The 27,496-nt window shown below is 47.1% G+C and overlaps 1 protein-coding gene across 1 annotated transcript; it reads left to right on the top strand.

The window, feature by feature from the left end:
* The first annotated feature begins 5,490 nt into the window (after nt 1-5,490).
* LOC311320849 (tyrosine-protein kinase CSK-like) lies at nt 5,491-17,970 on the top strand. The gene is made up of 13 exons (XM_084452705.1): nt 5,491-5,829; nt 13,333-13,419; nt 13,716-13,829; nt 14,001-14,113; nt 14,729-14,948; nt 15,565-15,658; nt 15,781-15,846; nt 16,540-16,639; nt 16,750-16,840; nt 16,928-17,001; nt 17,129-17,324; nt 17,433-17,519; nt 17,647-17,970. The coding sequence occupies exons 2-13, from the start codon at nt 13,405-13,407 to the stop codon at nt 17,827-17,829; spliced, it is 1,353 nt and encodes a 450-aa protein (XP_084308831.1). The 5' UTR covers nt 5,491-5,829; nt 13,333-13,404; the 3' UTR covers nt 17,830-17,970.
* Nucleotides 17,971-27,496: the final 9,526 nt, after the last annotated feature.

Below are 27,496 nucleotides of genomic sequence, written 5' to 3'. Positions count from 1 at the left end.
GGGAGACTGAATGTGCCCCGTTCAAGATGAGGCTCGAAGAGGCGCTACTATTCATATGCCTCTGGGGAGTCAAAATGTAAATTTGTGTTTAAACATTGTTTTCTAGTGCAACTTTTTAACAGCCTACTTATTTCATATGATACAGATTCTTTCACGTTCATGTAGGTTAAATTTCAAAATTATGTGAACATTTCAGTTTCTAGTTGATGTCTGAAGTTGATATTTGGTCAGTCGAAATGTTGATATACGTTTAAAACTATGTTGCAGGTGTTGGTTTAATATTATATTAATATAGGTGGCTAATGAAAGCAAGGGTCTTCGATAGAGAAATGTCCTTGCTCTGATTATTAAGTATGCCTACCCCCCCCCCCCTCTTTTTTTATTCAGATTTTTTTTAAATGTAGACTGAACCGGAAGACTTGATCTGAAACACTGTGGTTTTTTCCTGCCTTGTGTGGATCAACAACACCAGAAATCTACATGTTGTTCAGACTTCCGCAGGGTTAGGCTTCCATTGTTGCCTCTTCCCAAGGCTGTGCCATAAGGAAGTGATCAAATTGATAACAGGAAATACTGTATGGGTATTCCACGAAAATGTCTGTTCTCTTTTTGTATATCTATAAGCAGAATGTTTCTTCTGTGATGCAATTATCTAGCTAGATTGGGAGTTGAGAGCGATGTTGATGCCTCAGTGGGGACTAGTGTATTCACCAGGATGTTACCCGGTAGACACTGGCAAAGCTAAACAAGTTGAGCACTAACTTTGTTAATTATGTACTTGCAGTAAACAAACTTAAACAATTTCTTAATCATATAGTTTAATTTGCCTGGTCTCATGTCTTCTTTAGGTAGAAAATTTGATTTGTGATTCATGCACTGGCGTGGTTATTGAGCACTGTCTCCATAGACATCACTGCTTGCAGCTTTCATTGACCTGGTGTGTTGTTTTCGTCAGTTCCTTCACGACGGGGCCAGGGTAACACATGCTGTTGAAGATGAAAAGAAAAGAAAAGCAAACTGTCAGAATATAACATAATATAACTTCACACAATTTCAAGGACATAGAAACCAGGCCAGGTCCAGCCTGGCTTATGTGCATGGCTGGCTTGTTTCTGTTCAGGACTGGTAGGAAGGAAGCTAGTCATGCCACTGAAATAGCTGTGAATTTAAATGACATGAAATAAAGTCTGATAAATTAAGATAGGTCTTGTCGCCTGGACACATCAGTTCCAATGCTTCCAATGCTAATCCTGCACAATAAGAGCGGGATAGCCAGTTAGCTCATGAGCTCACAACATCTAACAGCAGCTTCCATAACAGTAGCGGTCAGTGGCTAAAGCAGTTACACTGATGATTCCTATAACGTTAGCTATTTTGCTGCAATTGGTTCAACTTCTGTTTATGGACAAAGGTAGGGATAAACCCAGATAACACAAGGCTAGCGGACCTACAGCGGGTCCCCGATGGACGAGTTGGCGGACCTCCGGCGGAATATAACACAAGCGGACCTTTATTAAAATGCTTTGAATTATATTAATTATAACTGGATCCACTCAGGAATCTGGGAGTGGGACCGAGAACAGGAGGAGCAGAAAACAAAACAGTTGCATACACAGAGAAACAACAGTAAGTCTAGTATATCAATGAGACTTGTAATTGGTCACCCAGTTTCTGCAATCAGTTTGACACAGTTAATTAATCTGCAAAACAGACTGTACATTTCCTTAAAAATAAAATCTTCCCCCCCCAGGGTCTTGAACCCCTGATCTCTCACATGGGAGTGAGACGCTTTATCCACTACACTACCGAGGAACTTGAAAGTGCGATGTCATAGTGTTTTTGTTCCTGTGGAATCTCCCCCGTACTTCCAAAAAAAGGGGAAAGGAGGGAGGGAGAGGGATGGAAAGGCCAAAAGTAAAAGTAGGAATAGACCTACAGGCTAGAAGAGGGTGTGGGTATTGTTTCCAAAATCTTCCCCACCGGGGTACTGGGGTCGCTCATAATATAATAACAGCTCATAATATAATAATGGCTCATAAAGTTAGAAAAGTGTTATCATTTTTACCTCTGCCATTCCTGTGGGGGAGGAAGGTACAGTAATGCTTTCACTTCTCTGTCGGCATGTAGAAGCCAATAACATAACTTCTACACTCTATGATCACACAATAAGACCAATTTCTACAAAACGTGGTGGAGGATTGACCACGGGGCTGACCAAGGCCATAGCATAAAGGCCACAACTGCACAGACTGATGACAAAAATGCACTTATGGGTGGAGGTTTGTTTTTGTGTTTGACTATGATTTGTGATAACCAACTCAAAAGCTGGCTGGAGAAGAGTCATGTCTGACCAGGGACCATGATGGAAATAAGTGTTTGCACTTTATCATGTTATCCCTTGGATGTCTGTCTGCATGATCCAAAATAAAATAAATTAATTCATTCAAGAGAGTGGAGTTCATGTAGTTTAAAAGAGCATTTTTTTTGTTTATAAGAAGTTGCAGACATAACTTGTAGTTTGTAAATTATCCTGGAATATTATCTACAATAATACGCATCTAAGATTGTTTTATTCAAATAAATAGGTGAACACTCCTTCCATACAACCTGATGAAGACCATCCAGTCAAAATGTTGCTCTTGAAATATTTTAAACGTTAAATACATGGTACAAGCAGCATAACATATTTACTCAATTAACTTTATTTTGGAACTTGTGAGAAGATTTTGAAAAAATTAGAGGGGCATTTTAGAACCATGCAATGACAAAAAAGTGAGCAAAAGCACAAGATATGAACAAATACTATTAATTAATCTTGTACTTACCACTTATTCCATTCCATATCTCATTCCAACACAGTACAGGATGATTCAGTCTCTTACACACCACAAGACATGTGGCCTTAACCTGCAGAGTTCACTGTCTGTGACCGGCTCTGACCCAAGAGTGTGGCACTATAGATGATATATAAAATGAAATATAAACATAGTGCCTTGTCTGTGTGTGTGCAGTTTCAGACCTTACAGACAGACAGGCTCTAATGATCGAAATGTAACAAAGTTGCCATCTTATCTGGGTAAAAAGTGTGTGAAAGCAGGTGCAGGTACAGACAGGCTCTCATGATGGAAATGTAAATGTATGAAGGTGCTGTAGATGGCAGTATCCCAAATTCTCTCTGTGCTGGAGCCATGAGTGCGCCATGAGGAAGTGGATGTGGTATCAGAAGACAAAGATGGGGGAGATACAACACAGAGCATGCATCATCTTTAGAAGAAGTTCAAAGCTTAAAGAGAGACTTTCTTGTCAAAAAACTGCAAAATAACAAAATAATGTGGTCTCTACGATGAAAGTCTGTCATTGCTGAAGGGCATTTTGGTGAAGGTCATGGGGACAATTATGTTAGCCTTGATGGACCAATCAGACCATTCTTTCAAAGAAGTCCCACGTGGTGACCCCAGTGATGTCCTTCATGGTGATCCCAGTGATGTCCTTCATGATGACCCCAGTGATGTCCTTCATGATGACCCCAGTGATGCCCCTCATGGTGGTGACCCCTGTGATGCCCTTCATGGTGACCCCAGTGATGTCTCTCATGGTGACCCAAATGATGTTCCTCATGGAGACCTCAACACAGTACGTCACACGGGCCCTGATGTTGTTCCTGGTCCTACAGGCCCAAAACGTATCTTTCATGCTGACCCTGACACTCTCTCAGTTGCTAGCCCTAACTTGCCTCTGCTCGTACTGTCATCGTTATCTGGTATTGCCTGTTGATGGATCTGACAGTGTTGGACACTTTCGACAGTTTCGGTTTCTTGTTCAGAGAGCTAACCATGCAAAACCTTCCAGGGATTTATATATGTGATACTTTGGTGGAAATGTTGAATATTGTGACGGATGAAGACTGCTGCATTAACAGGATTTATATGAAGCAGCTGGACATAATAGCGACCTTGCGTTCAGACTCAGGAGCTCTTCAGCCAAAATGCCAGGTGGATTAGAGCATGGATCAGGATTCAACACATATCCTTTTGATGGTCCCAAATTAAAGACATTCATTGAAAGAAGTAAACTTATCTTTATTTTTTATTTTTTATTTAAATCCCATTCACTTGTTCAGCCCTGATCTGATTGAACACTGGCACAGTCATTGACACATGGAGCCCCTGGGATGTGATTTAGGGTTAGGCTTAGGGTCCTTTCCAGACGGCTTTTGAGTTGGTTACTGTAGCGCCACCTATGTACAAATCATAGTCAAACACAAACACAGACCTCTGCCCATGAGTGCATTTCCATCATCAGTGTGCAGTTGTGGCCTTTATACCATGGACTTGACCTACTGTATTATGGGACCATGCATTAAACAATTGGACCTCTCTTCCTGTTTATGTGGCCTGCTCCATATTGAGGGTGGATGTATATAGCAAGTTAGTCAATGCTCCACCAAGTTTTGTAGAAATTGGTCATTTTGTGTGATCTTGCTGACAGACACAGACAGACAGACAGACAGACAGACAGACAGACAGACAGACAGACAGACAGACAGACAGACAGACAGACAGACAGGCAGACAGGCAGGCAGGCAGACAGAGACAGAGAGGTGAAAGCATTACCTTCCTCCCCCTAGTTTATAGTGGAATAAGTTATTACATTATGAGCCGTTATTACGTTATGAGTCTTTATGACTTTATGAGTTGCTACAAGTGACAACCTGACAAATGCTATGGTGCGCTGGCTTACAGCCACGCACAAAAACAATAAACTAGTTCACATTTGGCCACCAGATGGCCATAAAATCACATTTGTGTTAATGGTATTAATCTATCGGTTGGAGACAACAGCAAGTGGCCTTGCATTGGTATTTGAAGATGTTGGCCTTATCTTATAATAATGATGAAAGGAGAACATTCCCTTGCATAATGCAAACTGTCAGAGAACATGAGTTCAATCCGGTGTGACTAGATATTGCAGATTTAGATAAAGTCTAAATCAAGTCTATAGGTGTGTGTGTGGGGGGGGGGGGGGGGGGGGGGGGCTGGGGGGATTGGGAATACAGCAACATAACTGAAATAACTTGAAGCTTCAAGTTTGGTTGTGAACAAGGTCATTATTTGTGAACTGCTGTTTTTGTCCACATCCACATGTTGCATTTCTAGGAGAAGGAAAAGAATAAAGACTAATGTGTGGGCTCCTGTAGTATTAAGTAGGATTAGGAGCCTATTGTGTTTTTTTTTCTCCATAACTAATTAATGTTGACGCATGCGCACGTCGAGGATCAAGGTGGGGCAAAGCGTCCGGAACGTTGCAGCTAGAAATGCGGAACACAGAGCGGCACCGCGGCTCTCCATAATATTAACCTGCATACATTTCTATCTGCAACTTTTCGCATCACTGCCCCTTGAGCACCCTGCTCACTGCTTTCATTTCCTACTACAGGCCGACTCAACTGCTACTGAAACATCACTGCTGGAGCATGGGGCTTGGGTGCTGCATTACGAGAAAGAATAACCTGGGTTGTCTATGCCCAACTAATTTCTAGATTGACGCGACGCACAGTGAAAATCTGTCGATAGAATTGTTTTCAGATCAAGGCTAGCCACACCATTGCGATCGTTTCAGCGGACTGAACAACAGTTCAGAACTCTGCATCTACGCATTCTACTCCAACTACCGCATCAGTAGCGTTTGCTTTCCGTGGAACGATTCAAAAATTGTCAAATTTGTTGCAAGAGCTGCATCTGGTGAATTTCCAATGGGATCTCGATCACTTGAAAGCGGACGTCGGACAGTAAATATCTAATTTCACCATCAAACTCCACCTCTTTTAAGGTATGATTAAAAAACATTTTTGAACTTGAATTAAGCCTACAAACTTGAAATGCTAGCAACAATCTTGCTTCACTGTAGTAGCCTAGCTATTCACCAGGTGAAGTGTTATGATGGGTTAGTGGCTCTTTCATATCAGACTGCGTGCAAGTCTGTTGTCCGCCTGAAAAAGTTATGTTGTGATCGATTGGCTCATATGCATATGCTCATATGAATTCTGTTTTGTGTTTCGACTTATTATGTATTATTATGTATTAGCCCCTCATCAACCAGAGCATGGTTGTAGGGCTATTTCATTTGGTTGGCGTCACCTCCTGCCAGCACGTTAAGAAGAGTCATCCCGGTGACGGGGACATAGTGATGGATGTGCTGTAATAGTATATGTAATTGGGAGGAAAAGTGTTTAATGTCCAGTCTAGAAGCAGTAGATATCATATATCAGAGAAAGTGGTACACACACACACACACACACACACACACACACACACACACACACACACACACACACACACACACACACACACACACAATATCGTTGCACACAGTATCATACACAAGAATGTGGTGTCTGAAGGGCTCTCTCTCTCCTCCTGTGTGTGCGTGCGTGTACTTGTGTGAGTTTGCGTGTGTGTGTGCGTGTACTTGTGTGAGTTTGCGTGTGTGCGTGCGTGTACTTGTGTGAGTTTGCGTGTGCATGTGTGTATTTGTGTGAGTTTGCGTGTGCGTGCTTGCGTGTGTGTATGTGTGAGGTTGCGCGTGTGCATGTGTGCCACTTCCTCCAGTTCTTTTGGGTGCTGCAGTTGTCAGGCCCACTAAGCAGCCTCCCACACAGCCATGGCTCTGTCCTCGTCTCCCTCTCTCTCGGCTCACAGAATGGGCGCATTATGCCCCGGGCACAAGGGGCCAAAATGTAGAGAGGCAGGGTGTCTGCCGAGATCCAGCTGGTGGCTGCACTGTGTCTGAAGAGCCATGTCACTGAGCCTCCAGCAGTCACAGTAGCCGGGCTCTTAACATCTCACTAGGACACCAGACCTGCCGGACGCTTTTTATGGCCTCCCCAGGGTCTGTGTGGATGGGGTAGCCTGCTATTCTTCTCCACTTGGTGTCATTTTACCATTTGCTCACTGGCAGGAAATGCTTTATTTATTTATTTTTCTGAGAAACAAGACACTGCCAAAAAAAAAGTCCAAGAGAGAGGGCTGACATTCTTTGGAACAGTTTGAGAATGTCCTTCCAGCCAAGGCGACAGTTCTCTCATAAGGTCAAGGTCAGTGACCCTCTCCAGTGGACAGAGGCCAGCATGTTGAGTCATGTGCTCACTCATAGAGGGTTCTTCTGTTGCTGGATGCTCACTCATAGAGGGTTCTTCTGTTGCTGGATGCTCACTCATAGAGGGTTCTTCTGTTGCTGGATGCTCACTCATAGAGGGTTCATAGAGGGTTCTTCTGTTGCTGGATGCTCACTCATAGGGTTCCTCTGTTTCTGGACGCTCACTCATAGGGTTCCTCTGTTTCTGGACGCTCACTCATAGGGTTCCTCTGTTTCTGGACGCTCACTCATAGGGTTCCTCTGTTTCTGGATGCTCACCCATAGAGGGTTCCTGGATGTCCAGAAAGGACAGTGCAGTGAGAGAATAAGCCATGAGTGAAACTGGTACCCTGCGGTCACGCATAGCTGCAAAACTACTGCATCACAGCAGCACTCCTAGCCCCATGGCGGAACAAGCCCTCTCCCCACACACTGTGGTTAGCCAGATAGCAAAGATACCTGACTCTTATTTAGCGTAGGCTTAGCCGTTAACCATCCATAGCTGTTCATACGAACATGGTCTATTTTTACCATGTGATTACTAGTAGTCTGGGGTTCTATTTTTAGAGGGACCACATTGTCAATCTCTAGTTCCTTACTGCTAATTTCTACTGTACCTGTGTGCCACAGACCCTGTAGGCCTACTGCTAGATCACCTTCCTCCATAGGACAGAGGTTAGGAAACTTTATAGCAAGAAGATACATTTTTCCACATGAACAAACTGTGTACCTCAGGAGCCAGGATGAGTTTGAGATGAAAAACACAGTGTGGCAGATGTAGTCTATGATACACGCTCTGCTTGTTGGAGAATTTCTCACTGCAGATCAAAGATAGGCTACCGGTAACCCAGCTGCGTTAGCTACAGGTATGACTGCGTTAGCTATAGGGATGAGACGGTATACCGTAAAACCGTGAACCGCAGTATAAAATGTCCACGGTATTAGAACCGTGACATTCCCTGTGTTTACGGTATTACGTTTACGGTATTACACAATAATGCGCTGCTGAAACTTCACATTTCAAGTTGCTTGCAACAGTTAATTTAGTAATTTAATATAAGCTTGCTATTAATAAACTGAGCTTAATTACAATAGTGTGTATTTTCCATCATGTGTGTGAAATGCCGTATACCGTGAAATACCGTAAACCATACCGTGTAACTAGATACCGTACCGTAATGCAAAAATCCATACCGTCTCATCCCTAGTTAGTTAGAGGTTTGACTGTGTAAGAGTCCATTCTTGTTTGAAATGTCTGCACTTTCTCTTGTGGACATCTTATTCTTGAATCATACCACTTACTATTATTCTAATGTTCACTCAAATGTTTCGTTGTTTGTTTCTAGATGGGCCTTTTATGGAGAAGGGTCTGGGCCTTGTACGGAGAACCTCCACTGGTAGTCTACTAATAACATAACTACATTAACGGTTGTTAAAAAAATACTAATTGTTCTACAAAAAAACAAAAAAGATTTTGTTCCACGAGAAGTCCATATGGTGTTAGCGTCGGAGAGGCGGATAGCCTATTTGGTTGCATTGGTAAGATCTATTTATTCAACATGATACTATCAGTGGTTTTGTATTAGGCTACTACAGTAAGTGTAAATTGCATTACCAATTCTAAATGTGCGTGGAGGCTAACTGTGAGTAGTCAAGGGACCCACGTGTGGCTCCGGGTTCATAGGTTCCTGCCTCCCGAAGGAGTGTTTAGGTTACGTGACCTCAGGGTAGTAGTGAATGGAATCTTGTCGTCAAGACCTCTCGTGTGTGGTTTGGCTAGGGTAACTCATCAAATGCTAAGTTGGCTGTAATGTTTTGCTCTCACAGACTTGTGTAGTCTGTGGTGTGATTTCTCTGTCGGTAGCCTAAACTGACTGTTGTCCTGAAAGGAAGGCTGTCGACATGGTTACATTTAAAAAGAAATCCAGCATGTTTTTGTTTCATTTATATCTGCCCAGTTTGCATTCTTAACCATTTCCTGCGTCTTATATTAGCCGAGCAAAATGGCGATGAAACACCACTATTCATCTGTGCAGGGCTTCTCCCTCCATGTCCCGGTGCTGCTGCAGAGTGGGGGATGCACAGTGGAAGCTCTGGTGTTGCTCAGCCAGAGTCCAGCTGTTCCCCTCGAGCCCGCTGTGTTGATCTCCTTCTCTGTGGCTCCAGAGGAACATCTGCAGGCTGTCGGGGCCCAGCTGGACGAGCTTTGGTCTCACTCTGCCTCTAAACCAGCTTCTCTCTTTCTCTCTCTGTTTCTCTCCCTCTGCTTCTCTCCCTCTCTTTCTATCCCTCCCTCCCCCTCTCTCTCTGTTTCTCTCTTTCTCTGCTTCCCCCCTCTCTCTCTGTTTCTCTCTTTCTCTGCTTCCCCCCTCTCTCTCTGTTTCTCTGCTTCCCCCCTCTCTCTCTGTTTCTCTCTTACTCTGCTTCCCCCCTCTCTCTCTGTTTCCCTCTTTCTCTGCTTCCCCCCTCTCTCTCTGTTTCTCTCTCTCTCCTTCTCCCTCTGTCCTCTGTGCTGCACTCTGGCCCAGCCACACGGCTGCTGCTGTAGTACTGATTATAACAGGGCAGCAGCAGCATCAAAGCTGGCTCAGCGCATCCACAGCCTGGAGGGGCAGAATGAGGGGCTGGCTGTGCCCAGGCACCCCCGTCCCCGTCCCCGCGGGGCTGCTGGGAGGCGGGGAAGGGGGACGCACTGGCTCTAATTATCCAGGCATGGTGGTCGTGGAGTTGTTTATGTGTGCAGTGAGCACAGTACCACAGTAGATATTAAAGCCCACGGCGGCTGTGGAAGTCAGGGCTGGGTTAGTGTTTGGACAGAAAATATGATGCCTTTTGAAAAATGGTCAGATTATCTCTTTTTGTTTTTCCCATGTGAGGCCGAACAAATTCTTTGAGAATCTGGGCCTCTCTCTCAATCCATTTGTCTAAGATCCTTATTTCAAGTCAAGGATCAGCCAAGTTCAGCCAAGTCTTCACCACTGGCTGAACAGCATGCTTTCTGTCTGTGGGTTGGGCAGTGTTTTTCGGCTGTTCAGCGTAGGTACACCATGCGAGGGAGTGGCAGACTATTACAAGGCCCGGGGACGGAATTCTCTTTTCCTGTCTCATCTTGCTCCAACACACCGCTGTTAAAGTCATACCTCAGTCTGAACTTCTCTGACATGCACTGATATATAGTGTGCCGACACAGGCTTGCACAAGACCTCTCGCACAAAATGTTGATGAACCTGTTTGCTTTGAACAGTAGGATGGGAATGGCTGAAGTTTGCGGGGCTGTTCTCTCCACCCAACCTTTGGCAGCTGTTTATGTTCTCACATGTCTGCAGTGATGGAGTGACTTCACTCTCTCTCTCTCTCTGGTAATTGCGTGTGCGCTTCTGTATCACAGGGTACATCATGTGTCCTTGGCCAGTATGTCATTGAAGCAGGTTTCCTGGTTCCTGCTGTGGCCCTAGGCTGATGTCACACTGAGCTCTGTTAGTCCTCACAGCCAGGCTACACAGCATCTCCCTCTCCCACCCACATCAGCGCAGGGTTTAGCAGAACCCTGTCAGCTATTTTGAAACATCAACACTTTTATTGTCATTTCCAAGTGACGCCATCTTGAGCTGCATGGAGGCACCCTTTAGCTCATGTGTACAACAGTCGGTTATCTCCCGATCGCAACCTCAAGTGTGTCTGACCTATAAACTGAGCTCCTCGCTGGCGAGACTGAAGCTCATTGGCTCCTCGGCAAGATAGAGTGGGATCAGAACCAGGCCACAAAGACCGGGCCTGTCCGCCCCCCTCCCCTGAACGGAGAATGCTGTCGCTCCACGGGGAGCCTTCTGGAGACAGGAGCCCTTATCTGTTACGTGACACCTGGGCAGGCTGGGTCTTGTTCTGGTAATGCGCATGGTGGCCGGGCTGCCACTGTGCTGCTTTCACTCTCCCAGTAGAGGGGAGTCAAAGAGTGCCAGGTGTGGGCCTCGTTGATCTGTTTCCTGCGTGGTGACATCACTCCTTTGCCGGCGACTGTGTCCAGACACATCCTGTTGCTCTGTTCTGACAGCGAGCGTACTGTAGCTGTATCATCTTCCAAGCGTCAGTTGATCTGTCTCTTCACGTCGTGGCTGATACACAAAAGTCTTGTTTCGCTGGGGAGGAGGGGTGACTAATCTTCAGGTGAACGTGCCCCAGAGCAGTCGCTCAGCAGTAGTAGCGCTCGGATGGATCTCCTGTGGTGAGTGGAAGGACTGCGTGACGGTCGGTGTCTAATGGCTAAATCTGTCACAACGACGCTGAATGTCGCCCCCCCCCCCCCTTCGAGGAGCTGGGCGACGCAGGAGAGATCAGAATGCTGTTCCGCTGGCGAAGGAGGCCGAAGAGAAGTGTCGTCGCTGGGACCAGGGGGCGTGGGAAGTGTGTCACGTCTGGGTCCTCAAATAGGGAGACGGTTCCCACCGCGCTCTTGAGACGGTTGGGAAGGCCTGCTGGGCCAGGGTAGTGGGTTTTGGAGACGGTGTTGAGTCCTCTCCTACTGTGTAGGCCTAATCACAGCCTACTGTACTGAAACTGCTCTGACTGGACTCGCGTCACACTTTTTAAATTTAGGCTGTAGTAGTAAGAATGGAGGAAGCATGTGTGTTTTGAAAGGGAAGTATCTTTCTCTCACCACCTGCTGTAATAGTAATGTTGATGCATGTTTCCCTCTAACTGTTCCTACTAACCCCGCCCTAACAAAGGATTAACCCCAGTCTAGGTTTTCATACAGGAAGTCCACTGCACCAAGGTATCCTGTGACATGATAGGAGGAAGTGACCTCATGTTAGGCCACGAAGACCGCATTCCGGAGCCAGGACTGTCCCTGAGCTCTGACCGCTGGCTTTCAGAGCCTCTCCATGGGAACTGACTCTGAGAAGTAGCTGGACATTTTGGCCATGACATAATGCGTGGGGGCCATTCACCACTTATGCGCCTTGCGACTCTCATTTGTTGTACCTCGGAGGAAATGTAGTCACCGGTCAATAGGACCATAGTTCACAGCTGCCACATCCACGCTAAAAATGTGAAATGCTTTCCGCCCTGTGATTTGTCTCCATTTGGCTTGGAAAGAAAATAAAGATGGTGACGTTTACTGCAAAGATGCCACCACAAGTTTAAATTCCAGAGCTCTATAGAACTATCCGGAGACCTGTGGAAATGAGAATCAATGTGACTCTTTTTTTGATCAAGATGTCAGGCGGTTAGGTTGGTCCATTATGGTACTGTATTTGAAAGCCCAAGCTTTCATCTACCTTATAGTAATTGGGTCAGGGAAATATTGCTAAGGACCCTGGAAATGTAGGATACTGTTCTGGATTCAGTAATTTCCCCAGTCTACGAGCCCACCCTTTAGTGTGACACAGACACTGTGAGGGCGTAATGGAACCAGGTCAGGTCCAGCCTGGCTTATGTGCGTGGCTGGCTTGTTTCTGTTCAGGACTGGTAGGACGGAAGCTAGTCATGCCACTGAAATAGGGGTTGAATAGGGTAAGGGTTGGGATAGGATCTGACCTATAAGGGAAGGAGTGTGGGTTGGGGTTAGAATAAGGGTTTGGGTTGGGACAGGATCTGACCTATAAGGCAAGGGGTAAAGGTCGGAGAGAAAGGATGAACATGTGGAGGTTTGGGGTATAGTTCCATAAAATCATCCCCACCGGGGCCTTGAACCTCGGTCTCCCGGGTGGGAGTCCATTGCTTTCACCGCTACTCTACTTGTGCAGTGGAGATCAGCCGGTTGATTTTGGTATCCTTCTTTATTTTGATGTGCTGGGACTACTGCCTCTGGTGCCAACAGAGAAATGCAGGTCAACATTCAACAGAGACAGGGAGGGAGTGATAACTGGACAAACGCTATCCTAGGTGCGCTGGCTTACAGCCATGCAAAAAAAATGCTCCTCAGTTTTCACAGTAAAGACAAGCTGTTAGTTCTTTTTTCCGTAGCTGCGAGTTATTTTTGTATTAACTGTCACTGACACTATTCAGTCAGGCCCTTTCAAAAGAACAGATTTGACCAATGACCACTCACCGCTTTGATAGGGTGAAAGTCAAACTGCACCTCAAAGAGCCTCATATCGTTAATTGTAGATCAGTCCACTGTTCTCTCTTGGTTGTGATTGTGTGAGTTGTGTGCTGTGTAATGTAAATACTGATCATGTGTGTGCTGTGTTTCTGCAGGTGTGTGTCAGGTCTGATGGTAGCGGCCAGCGTTGGCGCTCTGTGAGAGGACAACGCGACTCCTCTTCAAGCATGACAGAGGTTCAGGTGAGGGGGTAGCAGGTTCAGGTGAGGGAGGCGGGTTCAGGTGAGGGGGGCAGGTTCAGGTGAAGGGGGGGGGAGCAGTTTCAGGTGAGGGGGCCAGGTTCAAGTGGGGGGGGGGGCGGGTTCGGGGGGGGGGCGGGTTCAGGTGACTGCGAGAACAAACAGCAGTGAAGGGGTTAACACTGATACCGTAGTGTGAAAATGGGTCATGTTCGTGCTACCGACTACTAATGAACTAGTTTTGTATTCTAACTTTGCTAAAAGCTCCCCACTGAGTTCTCTCTCTCGTCTCTCACTAGACGCTATGGCCGCAGGGCACAGAGTGCGTGGCCAAGTACAACTTCAAAGGTACAACAGAACAGGACCTACCTTTCAGTAAAGGAGATGTCTTGACTATCATCGTGGTCACAAAGGTATTCCGTCTCGTGTTTCAGACCTATAGCTACAGAAAAAATGGAATGTCGGGCTCATTTTTCAATTCCCCTTGGTAAAGATAGAAGTGTGTTGTTGTTTTTGTTGTTGTGTCAAAAAAAACATTTCTCTGCGTAGTGTTTACTCAGAGATGTGGTGACATCCTATTTCAGGACCCCAACTGGTATAAAGCCAGAAACACAGCAGGGCAAGAGGGAACCATCCCAGCCAACTATGTCCAGAAAAGGGAAGGGGTGAAGTCCGGGGGAAAGCTGAGTTTAATGCCGTGAGTACAGAGAGAGATTATTATAAATTGCACCTTACAGTAACTCGCTTGCCATAATGTGGTCTACATCAAATAATAAATCGCCGCTTCAGACCAGGTCAGTTGGCAATGGCCTCCTCTCGATGCCGTGTGGTTAACAGGAGGCAGATGGGCTATTCGTGGTGGCAGCGTAGCCACCGTTATGTGAATGTAAACCACGGCGGGGCCGGGCTGGGCTGGAGCCGGGTTCTGCAGCCCTGTAATTGCAGTGCACTTGTGTCTGTTTCCATCTGGGCTATGTGTGCACTCTGCACAGCATCCTGTTGTTCCCTCAGACTTGCAGAATTAATCTTCAAATCTCCCCATTCGGCCACATGACTAAGAGTTCTGAGAAAGTGTGTGTGTGTGCGTGCACACACACCTGTACGTGCCTGTCTGCCTTTGTGTGTTGTTTAAGCTTGCTGATGCTATGAATTATGTGCTGTTACTGGTTTTCCTATCTATTGGTTCACCATTGTAGTGAAGTGTGTGAAGTGTGTGTGTAGTGTAGTTGTAGCTGGGTTAGCACAAGGGTCAGGCCGCTAGTGTGAGGATAGAGTGACCCCCCCCATGTTGTAACTGTCCTTCGCCCCCCAGCTGGTTCCATGGGAAGATCACACGTGAGCAGGCAGAACTGCTGCTGCACCCCCCCGAGACGGGTCTGTACCTGGTGCGAGAGAGCACCAACTACCCCGGCGACTACACCCTCTGCGTGAGCTGCGACGGCAAGGTGGAGCACTACCGCATCATCTACCACAACGGCAAGCTCAGCATCGACGAGGAGGAGTACTTCGAGAACCTCATGCAGCTGGTTGAGGTACGGCGAGGAAATGGCGCCGGCGGTGACATGATAAACATGGTGTTTTTCTCAGCAGACCGAGTGTTTACGCATCAGTGTACAGAATGGTTTTCCTGTTAGGTGCTTCAGTGTTACCTCATAGGCCACATATAGTTCCTGGAACAAGTAGTGAACGGGAAGTGACAAAGAGGAAGAGTGAGCATCGTGTTCCAGATCATTTAACCTCAAAACACAGTGGTCTCACTTTCAAAACCACTACTGCTCACCTTCTTTGGCAATATTAAGAGAGGGCTCATTTGGTCGAGCTTAGGTTAAGATGGTAAAGGTTAGAGCGTACTGGCTACAAAGGAAAACATCTGAAAGTATGGTCAAACTAACTTTGATGCTATTGACCATGCTGCCCCCCGCTGGTCACTATGAGGAACTACCAGATGAATCTGTTGTGTTCCCCACTCAGGAAGTATATATCATTGTCTCCCACCTGATACCCAATAAAATTGGGGGAAGGGATATTAGATTGACCCGTGTAAGTTAGTTTATTTGTGCGTTCGTCCATCACACATGTACCAGAGCCCACCTGGGGGCGCTCAATAATATAGAAGGTCTGACTTTCCTTGATTCTCCCTGTTTGCAGCACTACACCAAAGATGCAGACGGCCTGTGTACCAAACTGATCAAGCCCAAGCTGGAGGAGGGGACAGTCGCAGCTAAGGACGAGTTCTCCAGGAGTACGGGCCGGTTAATCAGTCTGTTAGAGCAGCACAAACGATGAAGGAATATGTTCTCAGAGGGTGGGTTGTAATGTCGTTCAAAGGGAAAACGATACCTGCTCATCTCCCATCTCTTTCAGGTGGCTGGTCATTGAACAGAAAGGAACTCCATCTCCTCCAGTCCATAGGAAAAGGAGAGTTTGGGGGTAAGTGGACTTTTCTTAGCCTGGCTTCGCCAGAGCCAATTTGCAAAAATGCAAAGGGTCTGGAAACTCCGTTGCTTTCTGATTCCCAAGGGGCGTTACCAACGGGCATAGGTCAAAATGCCTCTGGACGCAATTGGATAGACCTACAACCAATCAGTGAAAATGCCTCTACGGCGTTCTATTCCTTCATCTTATTAAACCCACCCAATATTAGGTAAACGGTTGTGATAGTGGATTCAGTTCGAACGGTTGGATATCCAGACTGATCTGTGGTGTGAAATAGAATGTGAGCTCGCGAGATCAGGCTGGCGATGCCAGACTAGACTTTTCTGCCCATGGGTCCAAATTTGGAGCAAAATGATCAAATTGTAGCAATGTTTGCTGTTCAGAATACTGTGCTTTGGAAGTATAATAATGATTATTACTACAACATGTTTTCAGGATTTCTAGTCATTGAAGTGCAATTTTTATAAACAAATGTGTCTTATGAAAATGTGTTTTATTTGAGGTTCTTTCTCCTCTGTTCTGAATATTACTGTATTTTTGTCTCCAATTTTGTTCCGGCAAATTCTGACACCAGCTGTGTGTGATGCTCTTGTGAATGTTCTTGCTCTCACCTCAGTGCTCTCTTCTGATCATCTTCTGTGGCTAAAAAGGCAGCGTATCCTGTACTCTGCGTGTGATCCTTTCTAGATGTGATGGTCGGAGACTACAGGGGGACTAAAGTAGCTGTGAAGTGCATCAAGCATGACGCCACGGCGCAGGCCTTCATCGCAGAGGCCTCGGTTATGACGTGAGCTAAGAGCCCAGGCCACTGCTATTTATTCACCATCATTTTGTCAAGTAATACTTTGCGACAGGCTGGGTGCTCCATCAACAGCTACTGTATTTTCTCTCCCGCAGGCAACTGAGACACAACAACCTGGTCCAGCTGTTAGGTGTGATTGTAGAGGAGAAGGGAAGTCTGTTTATAGTCACTGAATACATGGCTAAGGTATGTGGAATCCCTATCAGGTGATAAACGAGATGTGGCACTAATAGAAAGCCCCGATGACCACTGTTGGTTTGTTTCCTGCCCAAGGGCAGTCTAGTGGACTACCTGCGCTCCAGAGGTCGGACGGTGCTTGGTGGGGATTCTCTTCTAAAGTTTTCACTGTGAGTGTGTCTGTAGATCATTTTCATGAGGACAGGTTACGTTTTGTCAGCTGGTTCTTTATAGTGGTCGGTTTGAACCTCACAATTGATTATGGGGGCTTTTTGCTCCCTCTCTCCTCCGCTGCAGAGATGTGTGTGAAGCCATGGAGTACCTGGAGGCCAACAACTTTGTCCACAGAGACCTGGCGGCCCGCAACGTGCTGGTGTCAGATGACAACATAGCCAAGGTCAGCGACTTTGGTCTGACCAAGGAGGCCTCCTCAACCCAGGACGCCGCCAAGCTGCCCGTCAAGTGGACCTCACCAGAGGCCCTGAGAGAAAAGGTACTGCTGATCTAAGTACCATTTACATGCGTTGTGTTATTCATGAAAATGAATGTGACCTAAACACTGGTGTATACATACATATTTTTCATTTTTGTCTGTGCATAGAAATTCTCAACCAAATCAGATGTATGGAGTTTTGGTATCCTGCTGTGGGAGATCTACTCGTTTGGGCGAGTGCCTTACCCAAGAATTGTAAATATGAATCAGTATCTCACGATTCCTTTTCTACATTTTACCTGACTGATGTTAATCCCCAGCTGGTTGCTCATCTCCTGCCTCGTTTCTACTTTTCTCTCCCCCTCTCTTCCCATCTCCCCAGCCGCTCAAGGATGTGGTGCCGCGTGTAGAAAAGGGATACAGGATGGAGTCCCCCGACGGCTGCCCTGACGTGGTGTATGACATCATGAAGCAGTGCTGGACCCTGGACCCCATGGTGCGGCCGTGTTTCAGTCTGCTGAGGGAGAGAATAGAGCACATCAGAGCCAAAGAGCTCTACCTGTGAGAGAGAGAGGGGACACAGGGAGCAGGAGAGAGGACGGAGAGGCTGTGGACGGCTTGCCCGCATCTCCCCCTTTCAATGGACACCTCTGACCTGAGATATGCACCAGATTTCAAGGACTGCAGAAGTCCCCCCCCCCCCCCCCCCCCCGCCCTTTATGTTCAAGGTGATAGTTTTCATTCATGGGTTTTAGGCAGAATGCAGGTTTGTGGCTCTCACACTTTGATATTTGTCCAGACTTTCTGTTGGTGTTTGCCCCACTTTACATCCATCCACTTAGTTAAAACCCTCACCTCAGGCTGTGTGTCAATACTACTAAAAGTACTCATGTCAAATCTTCCTTGACCTAATTTGTGGTACTAGTAGGGCACTATGATTTCCATATCTCTGCCTCCTGGCATGCAGTGCCAGTGATTGTGTTACTAGGGTATCAATCTGTGCAAAAGTGCCTCCTGACCACAGATGCTTCTACACACCCCATGCCTTTTGGTTTTATTTTTTATTTTCTGTTTTGTACTTTTCATCTCTAATGTAGCGGTCAAACTGGAAATCAAAAGATCTTTAAGAAAATGACAATGAACATTTCAGAATGCATAACATGGAGGTGATGAGGTAGAATTGTATACAATGGCATGTTTTGTTTATGATAACCTACAGATGAGTAAATGTTCAGGAATATTGAGTGACAGCAAGTTCTTTTGAGAACTCAAAGGAATTGAGTGTTTGGGTGAGAAACCTTGTTTCTACTGATGTTCATTTTGTCGCTATTATAATGATTAAATCATTCCACTTGAAATAAATACAACTTTTGAATATTAAACATGCCTATTCCTTTTCCTAATGAATTGGTTACGTTGGTCTATAATGTGTAGTCTGCGTGTTTATATTACATGGTACTGGCTTGTAGCAGAAGGGACATGACCCCATGCTCCTGTCAACCACGCATTGGACAGTCCAGAACCACCAAGGTCCAAAGGGGTCACAGCGGAATGAAGGACTGTTGCACTGATAGACATTCCACAACTACCCCCTTCCTCTGAACTGGGCCATTAAGTCAAAAAAATAATCTAACCGAGTTCATTCCAGGGTGCCTGTGTCAACAGACCTCCCACGGGGCAATAGGGTCTGGCTGCAGACCTCCACTAGGGGACGTTAATCGGTCTCTTCCTAGGTGAGGGACTGGAGCGTGAAAGCTTTACTCTCTTCAAGTCTCCACGCCGAGAGCTGCCAGCGACGATAGGCAGCGTTCTCACACATAACGTAAGGTTGTGCCCCTCTTTGACATAAGGCTCTCTGGAAGTGGTGTGATGCTATGCTGTTTGAGCTTAGATAATTCAGGACAGGCTGCAATGATATATGATCACTGATGTGATAATCCTGTTAGCATATAGCAAGTAGCTGGCTAACCGAACTGGCAACTTGGCAGACAGAGAAGGATAGACCTCATCGAAGCTCTCCAAAGCAGCTGAAAACACTGCCAAAAGATGAAGTCCGAGTGTGTTGAGCTCCTGAGTCAGGACGACCAGAGACAAAAACAACTCACCCGCAGCCAAGCTGATGTTGCCCACCTAAAAGCTGAACAGCGTGAGATGGTGGCTAGACTTAAGGCTGATGCCGAACGCTTCAGGGCGCAACTTGCCAGTGTCCGGTCGGAGTGTGAGGAGCTCCGGCAACAGAAGCAGGAGGTAGAGGATGACTTGTGGAGACCTAGAAGCATAGCTCCCCGGGGAGGGGCAAGAAACCCAGTCTGAACCTCCCAGTCTCTCTAGGGTGAGGGAGGCTCCTCCAAGGAGGAGCCCCAACTACCCTCTTCGGCGACAGGAAGCGGAAGCGCATCCTGAGCCGTCGACACCCACATGGAGCCAAGCAGAGGACCTGCTCAGCAGCACCCAGCTAACCTCACGAGATCCACGCTTGAACCCCCATGTATCGGAGCTTCTAAACCAGCCCATCGAGCCCGGGCTTCCGACTACATTGTTCGATTTACTGATAGGGTGTGAGCCTCACCACCGTCTTACAAAGTTCAACGTGGTGCAGGTCGGCCAGTTGCACCGCAAGCCCCTCCACAACCCCATGGGGGTCCGCTCCCTGCAGGTTTCTCAGGCATCCCAGACCGGGAGATTGACAAAATCGCAAGGGTCATCCCCAGATTCGATCCTTCAAGTGGAGGCCAAGAGATCTCGGCCTACCTGAAAGACATTGAATACTACCTGCAGAAGTTCCCTGGGGCCACAGTAGACGATAGAGTCTATGTCATATGAGCATCCTAGACTTGCAAGGTTGGTAGTTTCATCCAAAGGCAACCAGATGCTGTCCAGGGTGACTACAATGCTTTATGCGCAGCCCTGAAAGGAGAGTTTGAGGATCCTGGGGCCGAAACGGGCTTGACAGCCGCGATGGCTGTCACACAAGGTAGACAAGATTCACCTTTAACCTACTACCAAAGACTGCGCAAAGCATTCTTCGGGCCTAGGAATGAACCTGGGATGGAAGAGGACATCAACTTTAAAGGAAAATGCTCGTTTTTGACAACCTGGACCTTATTTACGACATATTATAAGAAGTATGACTCACCGAGATCACTTTTGTGTTGTTCGGAGGCCTGTAGAAGAAATTTAAAATCCAGCGCGAGCCAGTATATCCATGTAATGGCGTCGGACGGGGCAACGGGAATGCAGTTTCTCAAAATCCATTTTCGGCCGCTAAACGGTTGTTTTCATCAATCAGATTGGATGAATCGACAGTTGAGATTCCTCAACGCGAGCCATTGTTGTTTTGGTTTTCAAATACAGGGTCTTTAGCCTCTGTAATATGATCTTTACACGCCTCTCCCCCACTTGCTCCAGCACGCATGCGCACAGGCCAGCGCGCAGACTGGCTATTCTCCGTCTGTAGGCTCAGATTTAGAGGATCTAGAAAATGAATTTGTTTGTTGTTCTCGGGCCAGCTGTTCCTCTCTCTGTCTCCTCACCCTCCTTTCAAGGAGCTCTTCGTCCGTATACTCTGGCTCAAAACGATATGGATGTCCGTCATATTCTAATTCATTTTCTAGATCCTCTAAATCTGACAAATATTCAGCCATATTGCACACAATATTCTAGGCACCAACAATCCGATCGTAGCGCAGAGAATGTGAGCGCGAGTGTAGCCTACAGACGGAGAATAGCCAGTCTGCGTGCTGGCCTGTGCGCATGCGTGCTAGAGCAAGTGGGGGAGAGGCGTGTAAAGATCATATTACAGAGGCTAAAGACCCTGTATTTGAAAACCAAAACAACAATGGCTCGCGTTGAGGAATCTCAACTGTCGATTCATCCAATCTGATTGATGAAAACAACCGTTTAGCGGCCGAAAATGGATTTTGAGAAACTGCATTCCCGTTGCCCCGTCCGACGCCATTACATGGATATACTGGCTCGCGCTGGATTTTAAATTTCTTCTACAGGCCTCCGAACAACACAAAAGTGATCTCGGTGAGTCAAACTTCTTATAATATGTCGTAAATAAGGTCCAGGTTGTCAAAAACGAGCATTTTCCTTTAAGGCATTGTTTGTCCGAAACTTCCACCCCGCCACGAGCCAGCCCCTTGGCATCCGGGCCTGTCCCCGAACCACGTCCAGCTTGCAGCTGTGTGAAATGGCCGTAAAAGGGTTAGCCAAACACAGACAGACTCGGCCGAAGGAACAGAGAATAGGGCGCTGCGCACTGACCGTGCCTCGACTAAGGATGACGGAACTGTCCGAGTCGATAAGCGAGACCTCGAGAGGCTCCTCAAGAAGGTGCTCAACCAGAACCCCAATGTGGACAAGCCCTTATGACTAAGCCGGGGCCCAGTGAGACCCACCATGGGATCACTGGCAGAGAAGCAGAGACCACCCAATAGGGATTCCCCTGGTGGTAACTCTACCAAACTAGGTGTTTTCGCTCTGAGGGCCCCAGACCTCAAGCCAACCCACCAGAAAGGTTGTGAGCGCCCACCAAGGTCCTCCGACAAGCTGACACCTTCTTTTGCATGCTTTAACAGCCCACAACCCAAGACCAGTACTGCCCTCGGGTATGTAATGGCATCACCTTACAGGACACGCCCATTCAGGACGTGGTCCTGGCCCTGTAAGCCGACAAGTCCGCAATCAGTGCTGATTTGTTCCACGCCTGACGGGCCACCCACCCTGAACTGCCATTCTCTAAGAAGTCATTCCGCTTTCCTCTGAGCAGTCACCCCCTGAGCATGACCAAAGCAATGGGGATGTGCACACTGCTGACGCGGTGGAACAAACTTATTCCACTACTTATTGGTTGTTCCTGACCTACCCCACACGGCGTACCTCGGTGCCGACATCCTGGTCAGGCTTGCGGTACAGGTGGACACCATCGATGGTGCCTTATGGTCCTTGAAACAGCACCACTCCAGTGAGTTAAAGGCCGACCTAAGCTATCTGAAGTCAGGGCAGACGATCCCTGAAGACTGCACAGTGGTTAATGAGAACGAGATCACCGTCCCCAGCAAAACCTCTGTTAAGGTTCGCCTCAATGTCCAGCCAAAAGGTGGACTACTCCCTGGCTTTCTTCCAACCATCTCCAGAGTTCTTGAACCTTGGCCTCGACCTAGAGGCCACATTGCTTTTGGAGCTGAAGGCTAGGAGCACTTCCTTGGTGGTTCGAAACACAAACCCTTAGGGCTACTGATCAGCTCCGAATTCCACGACTTTCATTGTTCCAGTGATTGGGCAAATCCCACCTTCACTGTAGCCCAAGCAGGGTGGGGAAAATTACTTCCTTGCCACACCGTCGCGAATTATCATAGTCACCACAACAGCAGTCGGTGATGCCGTCGTCCGGGTTGACCTCACCCAAGACAACAAATGGTGATTCACTCTATCACTACGCAACACCCGTCAGCCTCAAGAGACCTCACCTCAGTTCCTTCCTGGCGAGATGGACAAGCAGGAGGCATCAGCTACCCCCATTCAGGGGGACGAAGAACTGTGCCCTGGGTTTGAAGCCCAAGTGCAACTAGTTCTTGACCAAACTGATGCCCTACATAGTATGGCTGACCAGCAGAGACTTCACGACCTCTTGTACAAGTACAAATACTCCTTTGCGAAGGACTCCTTAGATTGGGGTTATGACCTTACACTCTGTGCGGATCCCCACCTGAGCTGGGGCCCCACCCTCCTTTGTGTGCCAGTACAAAATCCCCTTGGCATCATACAAGCCCATACAGGAGATCATTGACTCCATGCTACTCAATGGCATCATCTGCCCATGCAACATACTCTGCTCGCATCTGGCCGGTCATGAAACCTAACGGGAAGTGGAGGCCAACCATTGACTACTGACAACTGAAAAAACAAGGTCCCCTGACAAGGTGGCCAATGACCACCAAGAGCTTCTGAAGGTCCGAGAAGCCAAGGTCTTCACCACCATTGATGTGGCGTCTGGGTTCTGGACAATCCCTGTCAACCCGGAAGACCAGCACAAGCTAGCTTTCACTTTCGTCAACAAGCAATACACTTTTAACAGGTGTCAGTTTGGCTACGCAAACTCCCCCGCTGAGTTCAAGGCAACCTTGTCTATGTGGACTCTATGAGGAGCTCATCCCTCGATGCCCATTTCAACAAAATCAACCATGTCTTGGGCCAGCTGGCCACAACAGATGCATAGTTCTCCCTCCCAAAAGGCCAATGGGCCTGGACAATGGTCAATTACGTGTATTTTCTGGCTGGACCGGAAGGTGTTGAACCCCAGGTCACCCGCATCCAGGGAATACAGAACCTCAAACCGCTGGCCAATGTGTCCAAACTGCGCAGCTTCCTTGGGGTGTGCAACTACTCCCGTCAGTTAGTAGAGAACTACGCGGATCTGGCACGACCCCTCAACCATCTTCTTAATAAGGACACACCTTTGGTATGGGGTCGAAGCTCAGGACATAGGTATGCAAGACCTGAAGCAGCATTCAAGCTCTGCCTGAGCGCTGGGCTATATCAAATATATGACCATGACAGACGCGTCGTAGCCTATGCCAGCAAGACCCTGCTCGAGCCTGAGTGCAAATACTCAGACTGCGAGAAGGCCCTACTGGCAACGGTTTGGGCCATCAACCACTTCTCCAATTACACTTTCCTTACAAGGCCAATATCCGGCCATCCGCAATATGACCCTCTACCTCAGGGGCCCAGATGATCACCCCCTCTCCGAGGATATTTTCGCCTTCTCTCCTGACCTGGGCCCCCTCTTGAAGGTTAAAGACAACCTCCGCCTCGTAAGCGATCTTCTTGTTCATGTCTCTAAGGAACACACTTCTCCTCAGTTTGTGGTTCCTCAGAGCCAAAGGGGGGTAATGCTAACATATGCTCACGACATGCCTTGTGCAGGCCACCGTGGCATAAAAGCAACCCACAATGCACCGCGCTAGGTAGCCTACTGGCCAGGTATGCATCAAGACGTGGCAGAATGTGTGAAAGGCTGCTTGGTATGCTGCCAGTTTCAGCCCGCAAACCCCAATCACAGAATAAATACTTCCTCACAGTCACTTGTGCATTCACCAATTGGGTGGAGTACCTGCCAGCACCGAACATCATGGCCCAAACAACAGCCTGCTTACTGATGAATCAAGTCTTCTCGAGGTATGGTACTGCAAGGTCATGCAGGACCTAGCATCATGCGGGACATAGCAGCTCTTGGGAGTCAAATCTCAGCTCCACATCAGCTATCACCCCATCTCATCGGGGAAGGTCGAACGCGCCAATTGAACAGTGGGTACTGTAGAAGTATGTGGCAGCCAACCACAAGGATTGGGACATCAAACTACCGTTGGTACTCATGGCCACCCCACGAGGCCACGGGAGTCTCCCCCTTTGAAATTATGACCGGCAGACGAATGACACGGCCACTGCACTTTGTGTACCAACCACGGGACGCCAACATCGGCTCACTCGGCTAACCACCAGGCACCCCGACGAAGTGGGGGTGCCACCAACTTGCATTTTCTATCAAACTAATCATGGGCTCTGTTCTCCTCAACAGAACGAGGATGTTTGCATGATCTGAATGACTGCAATAGCATCCGAACCAGTAACCCTGGGTCCCGCCTCAGAGAGTGAGGGTCAGACTCCAACCCTCGGCAGGAAACATTTTGTTGCTACCCCATTAGACATGAACTATACAGCATCACATTGGTCCTGAGATGGTGTCACCCACATGGCCCGGATAGCTGTATGTCCTGAATGCTGGTGTTTTGTGTTTTCTCTTGAAGGAGAGTGAGTGTCAGTCCATATCAGTTTAACCTTCGCAGTCTGCCATTTAACAAATACCCCACTGTCATCATCTCCAGTATGGCTGGCTATCCTGTAAAAGCCCTGTAGTTTTGTTGTATTTTGTAGCTAAAGTTAGTGCATGTGATGTTATATTTGCCTTGTTCCCAGAGTGGAATCCATAGGAAAATAAACTGCTGATCCAAATGGGTGATCTTTTATGTGCATCAATATAGCAATGACAAGGAATTCTGTTGATGGGGTAGTGGCAAACATGGACCAAGTGACACCTTGTCTTTCTTTAGCACCGGCCACCCAACAAATGGTATCCAGTTTCAGAGCAGAGAATACTGCTATTTGCATATGATTTTGAAACCTAATTTTACATTCTTGGCGTTTTTTTAATCATTCACATTAGGCAGGGTGGTTAAAATACAAATGAGTGTAAAGTACAAACTATATACAGTACATAAGGCATACGGGGTCTAGTCCAGGGGCCGAGGAAATAGGTCTAGTCCTGGGACAGAGGAAATTATTCTAATCCTGGGACAGAGGAAATGGGTCGAGTCCCGGGAGAGAGGAAATGGGTCTAGTGCTGGGACAGAGGAAATGGGTCTAGTCCTGGGACAGAGGAAATGGGTCTAGTCCTAGGACAGAGGAAATGGATCTAGTCCCGAGGCAGAGGAAATGGGTCTAGTCCCAGGGCCGTGGACGCTGCACGCTGGACCTGCACCAGCTGGCCCAGCGTAGCAAGGAAGGCCTGGTTGAAGGCTGCAGTTTCAACGTTCTCCTCCCTCCTCAAGGCTGCTTCCAGCTCTCTTGCCTGCACCACGTCATCAAGGGCCATCTGAAAATGCTGCTCGCGCTGTTCCCGATTCAGCTGCTGCTGTATTCGGTCCAGCTCCTGCTGCTCAACGTCCACCACCTGCATCTCCTTCAGGATGGTCAGATGGTCCTGTTCCCGACGCCGTCTCCCTGTGCCTGGACAGTAATGAAGAAAAAAACAAAGGTGCTTAACCAAAGCACGTTTATCAATTATTTTTTGGTAAATGCCTCAGTTTGGAGCTAGAGACAATTCACTTTTCAATCAAAGCATTGTTATACAATTATATTAAACTCAATTTTTACCACAGGTTCTTAATTTTAGTGCAGAAAACAGATTCACAGACAAGCCTTTTCTCCATTGACTGCATTGGAATTTGGTTTGAGAACAACCAATATTCAATTGAGAAATGATGTACGATGTTGTTATTTCTATATCAATACAGACAAGTATAAGTATAAGTTATCTTATCGTAAAAGTAAATTGGTGCACTAACTCCTTGGTGTTTTGCCATGCCCACCTATGAATGCATGCTTCGGTGTAATTTTGGCACAGGATTTCTCCGGTGTTGGTGTCAGTGCTGGTGCCGGAGTCGATGCCTGCATAAGCTGGCTGAGCTCAGCGAGGGCCTGATTGAAGGCTGCAGTTTCATCTTTCCCCTCCCTCCTCACGGCCGCTTCCAGCTCCCTGGGCCGCACCACGTCATCCAGGGCCGTCTGGAGATGCTGCTCCTGCTGTGCTTGGTTCAGCTGCTGGTGCTGCTTCCCGTCTGCCCTCTGCATTTCCCTCAGAGCTGTCAGATCCTCCTGATCCCCATGCCACTCCCCCCTGCCTGGACAATCATGAAGAAAACACAAAGCACGTTTTATCAGTTCTTTTTTGCTAAATTATCTAAACAATCTAGAACAGAAAGATTATACAAGAGACTTCACAAATTACTCTGCAACACAATACAAAATAGCAACAACTCTAGAAAACTGAATGTAAACCATAGCACATAGCTTGGCTAATATCTGTTTTTTAAATATTGATTTTACACAAATTTAAGAGTGAAATAGGTTCAAGGTAAGTTTATTTGTCACATGCACAGTAATACAGGGTAAAACAGGCAGTGAAATGACAGGGGGGGGCGCTCAATCACTGCTAAAATCAGGGGGGATAAATACAACAGGACAATAAAGACCGTAGATTTAAACAATATAAGACAATACAAACAGTGGACGAGGAATAAAAAGAGATAAAAAGTAGGGAAGGAGGTAATGATAAGGTAGGTAGAAGATGAGGTAGGTAAAAGAGAAAACAAAGATTTCAAACAGTTACGTTACAGAGTTAGTCTAAAGTAAAGTTGAAAGAAAACGTACAATCCTCCGACATAATCGATTCCAACGAAGCCGTGGCTGAGTCCAGGCTGCCCTCCCTCCTTTGCACGGGTCTGTTGCGGTGTATAGTGTCCATCTGATCGAACCACCTCCAACTCTTTCTGTTCGAATCATCGTGGTCCTTGATAGATCTGTAGTCGCTTTTAAGTTTTTTATACTTTTCTCTACACTGCTGATATGTCCTTTTGTAACCGTATGTGGCCAACAGTTCAGCGACT

This window comes from Borostomias antarcticus (genome assembly GCF_949987555.1).
Source record: "Borostomias antarcticus genome assembly, chromosome: 18".
Lineage (NCBI taxonomy): Eukaryota > Metazoa > Chordata > Actinopteri > Stomiiformes > Stomiidae > Borostomias > Borostomias antarcticus.
Note: the sequence above shows the minus strand (reverse complement) of the source record. Positions and strands in the feature narration are given on the sequence as shown.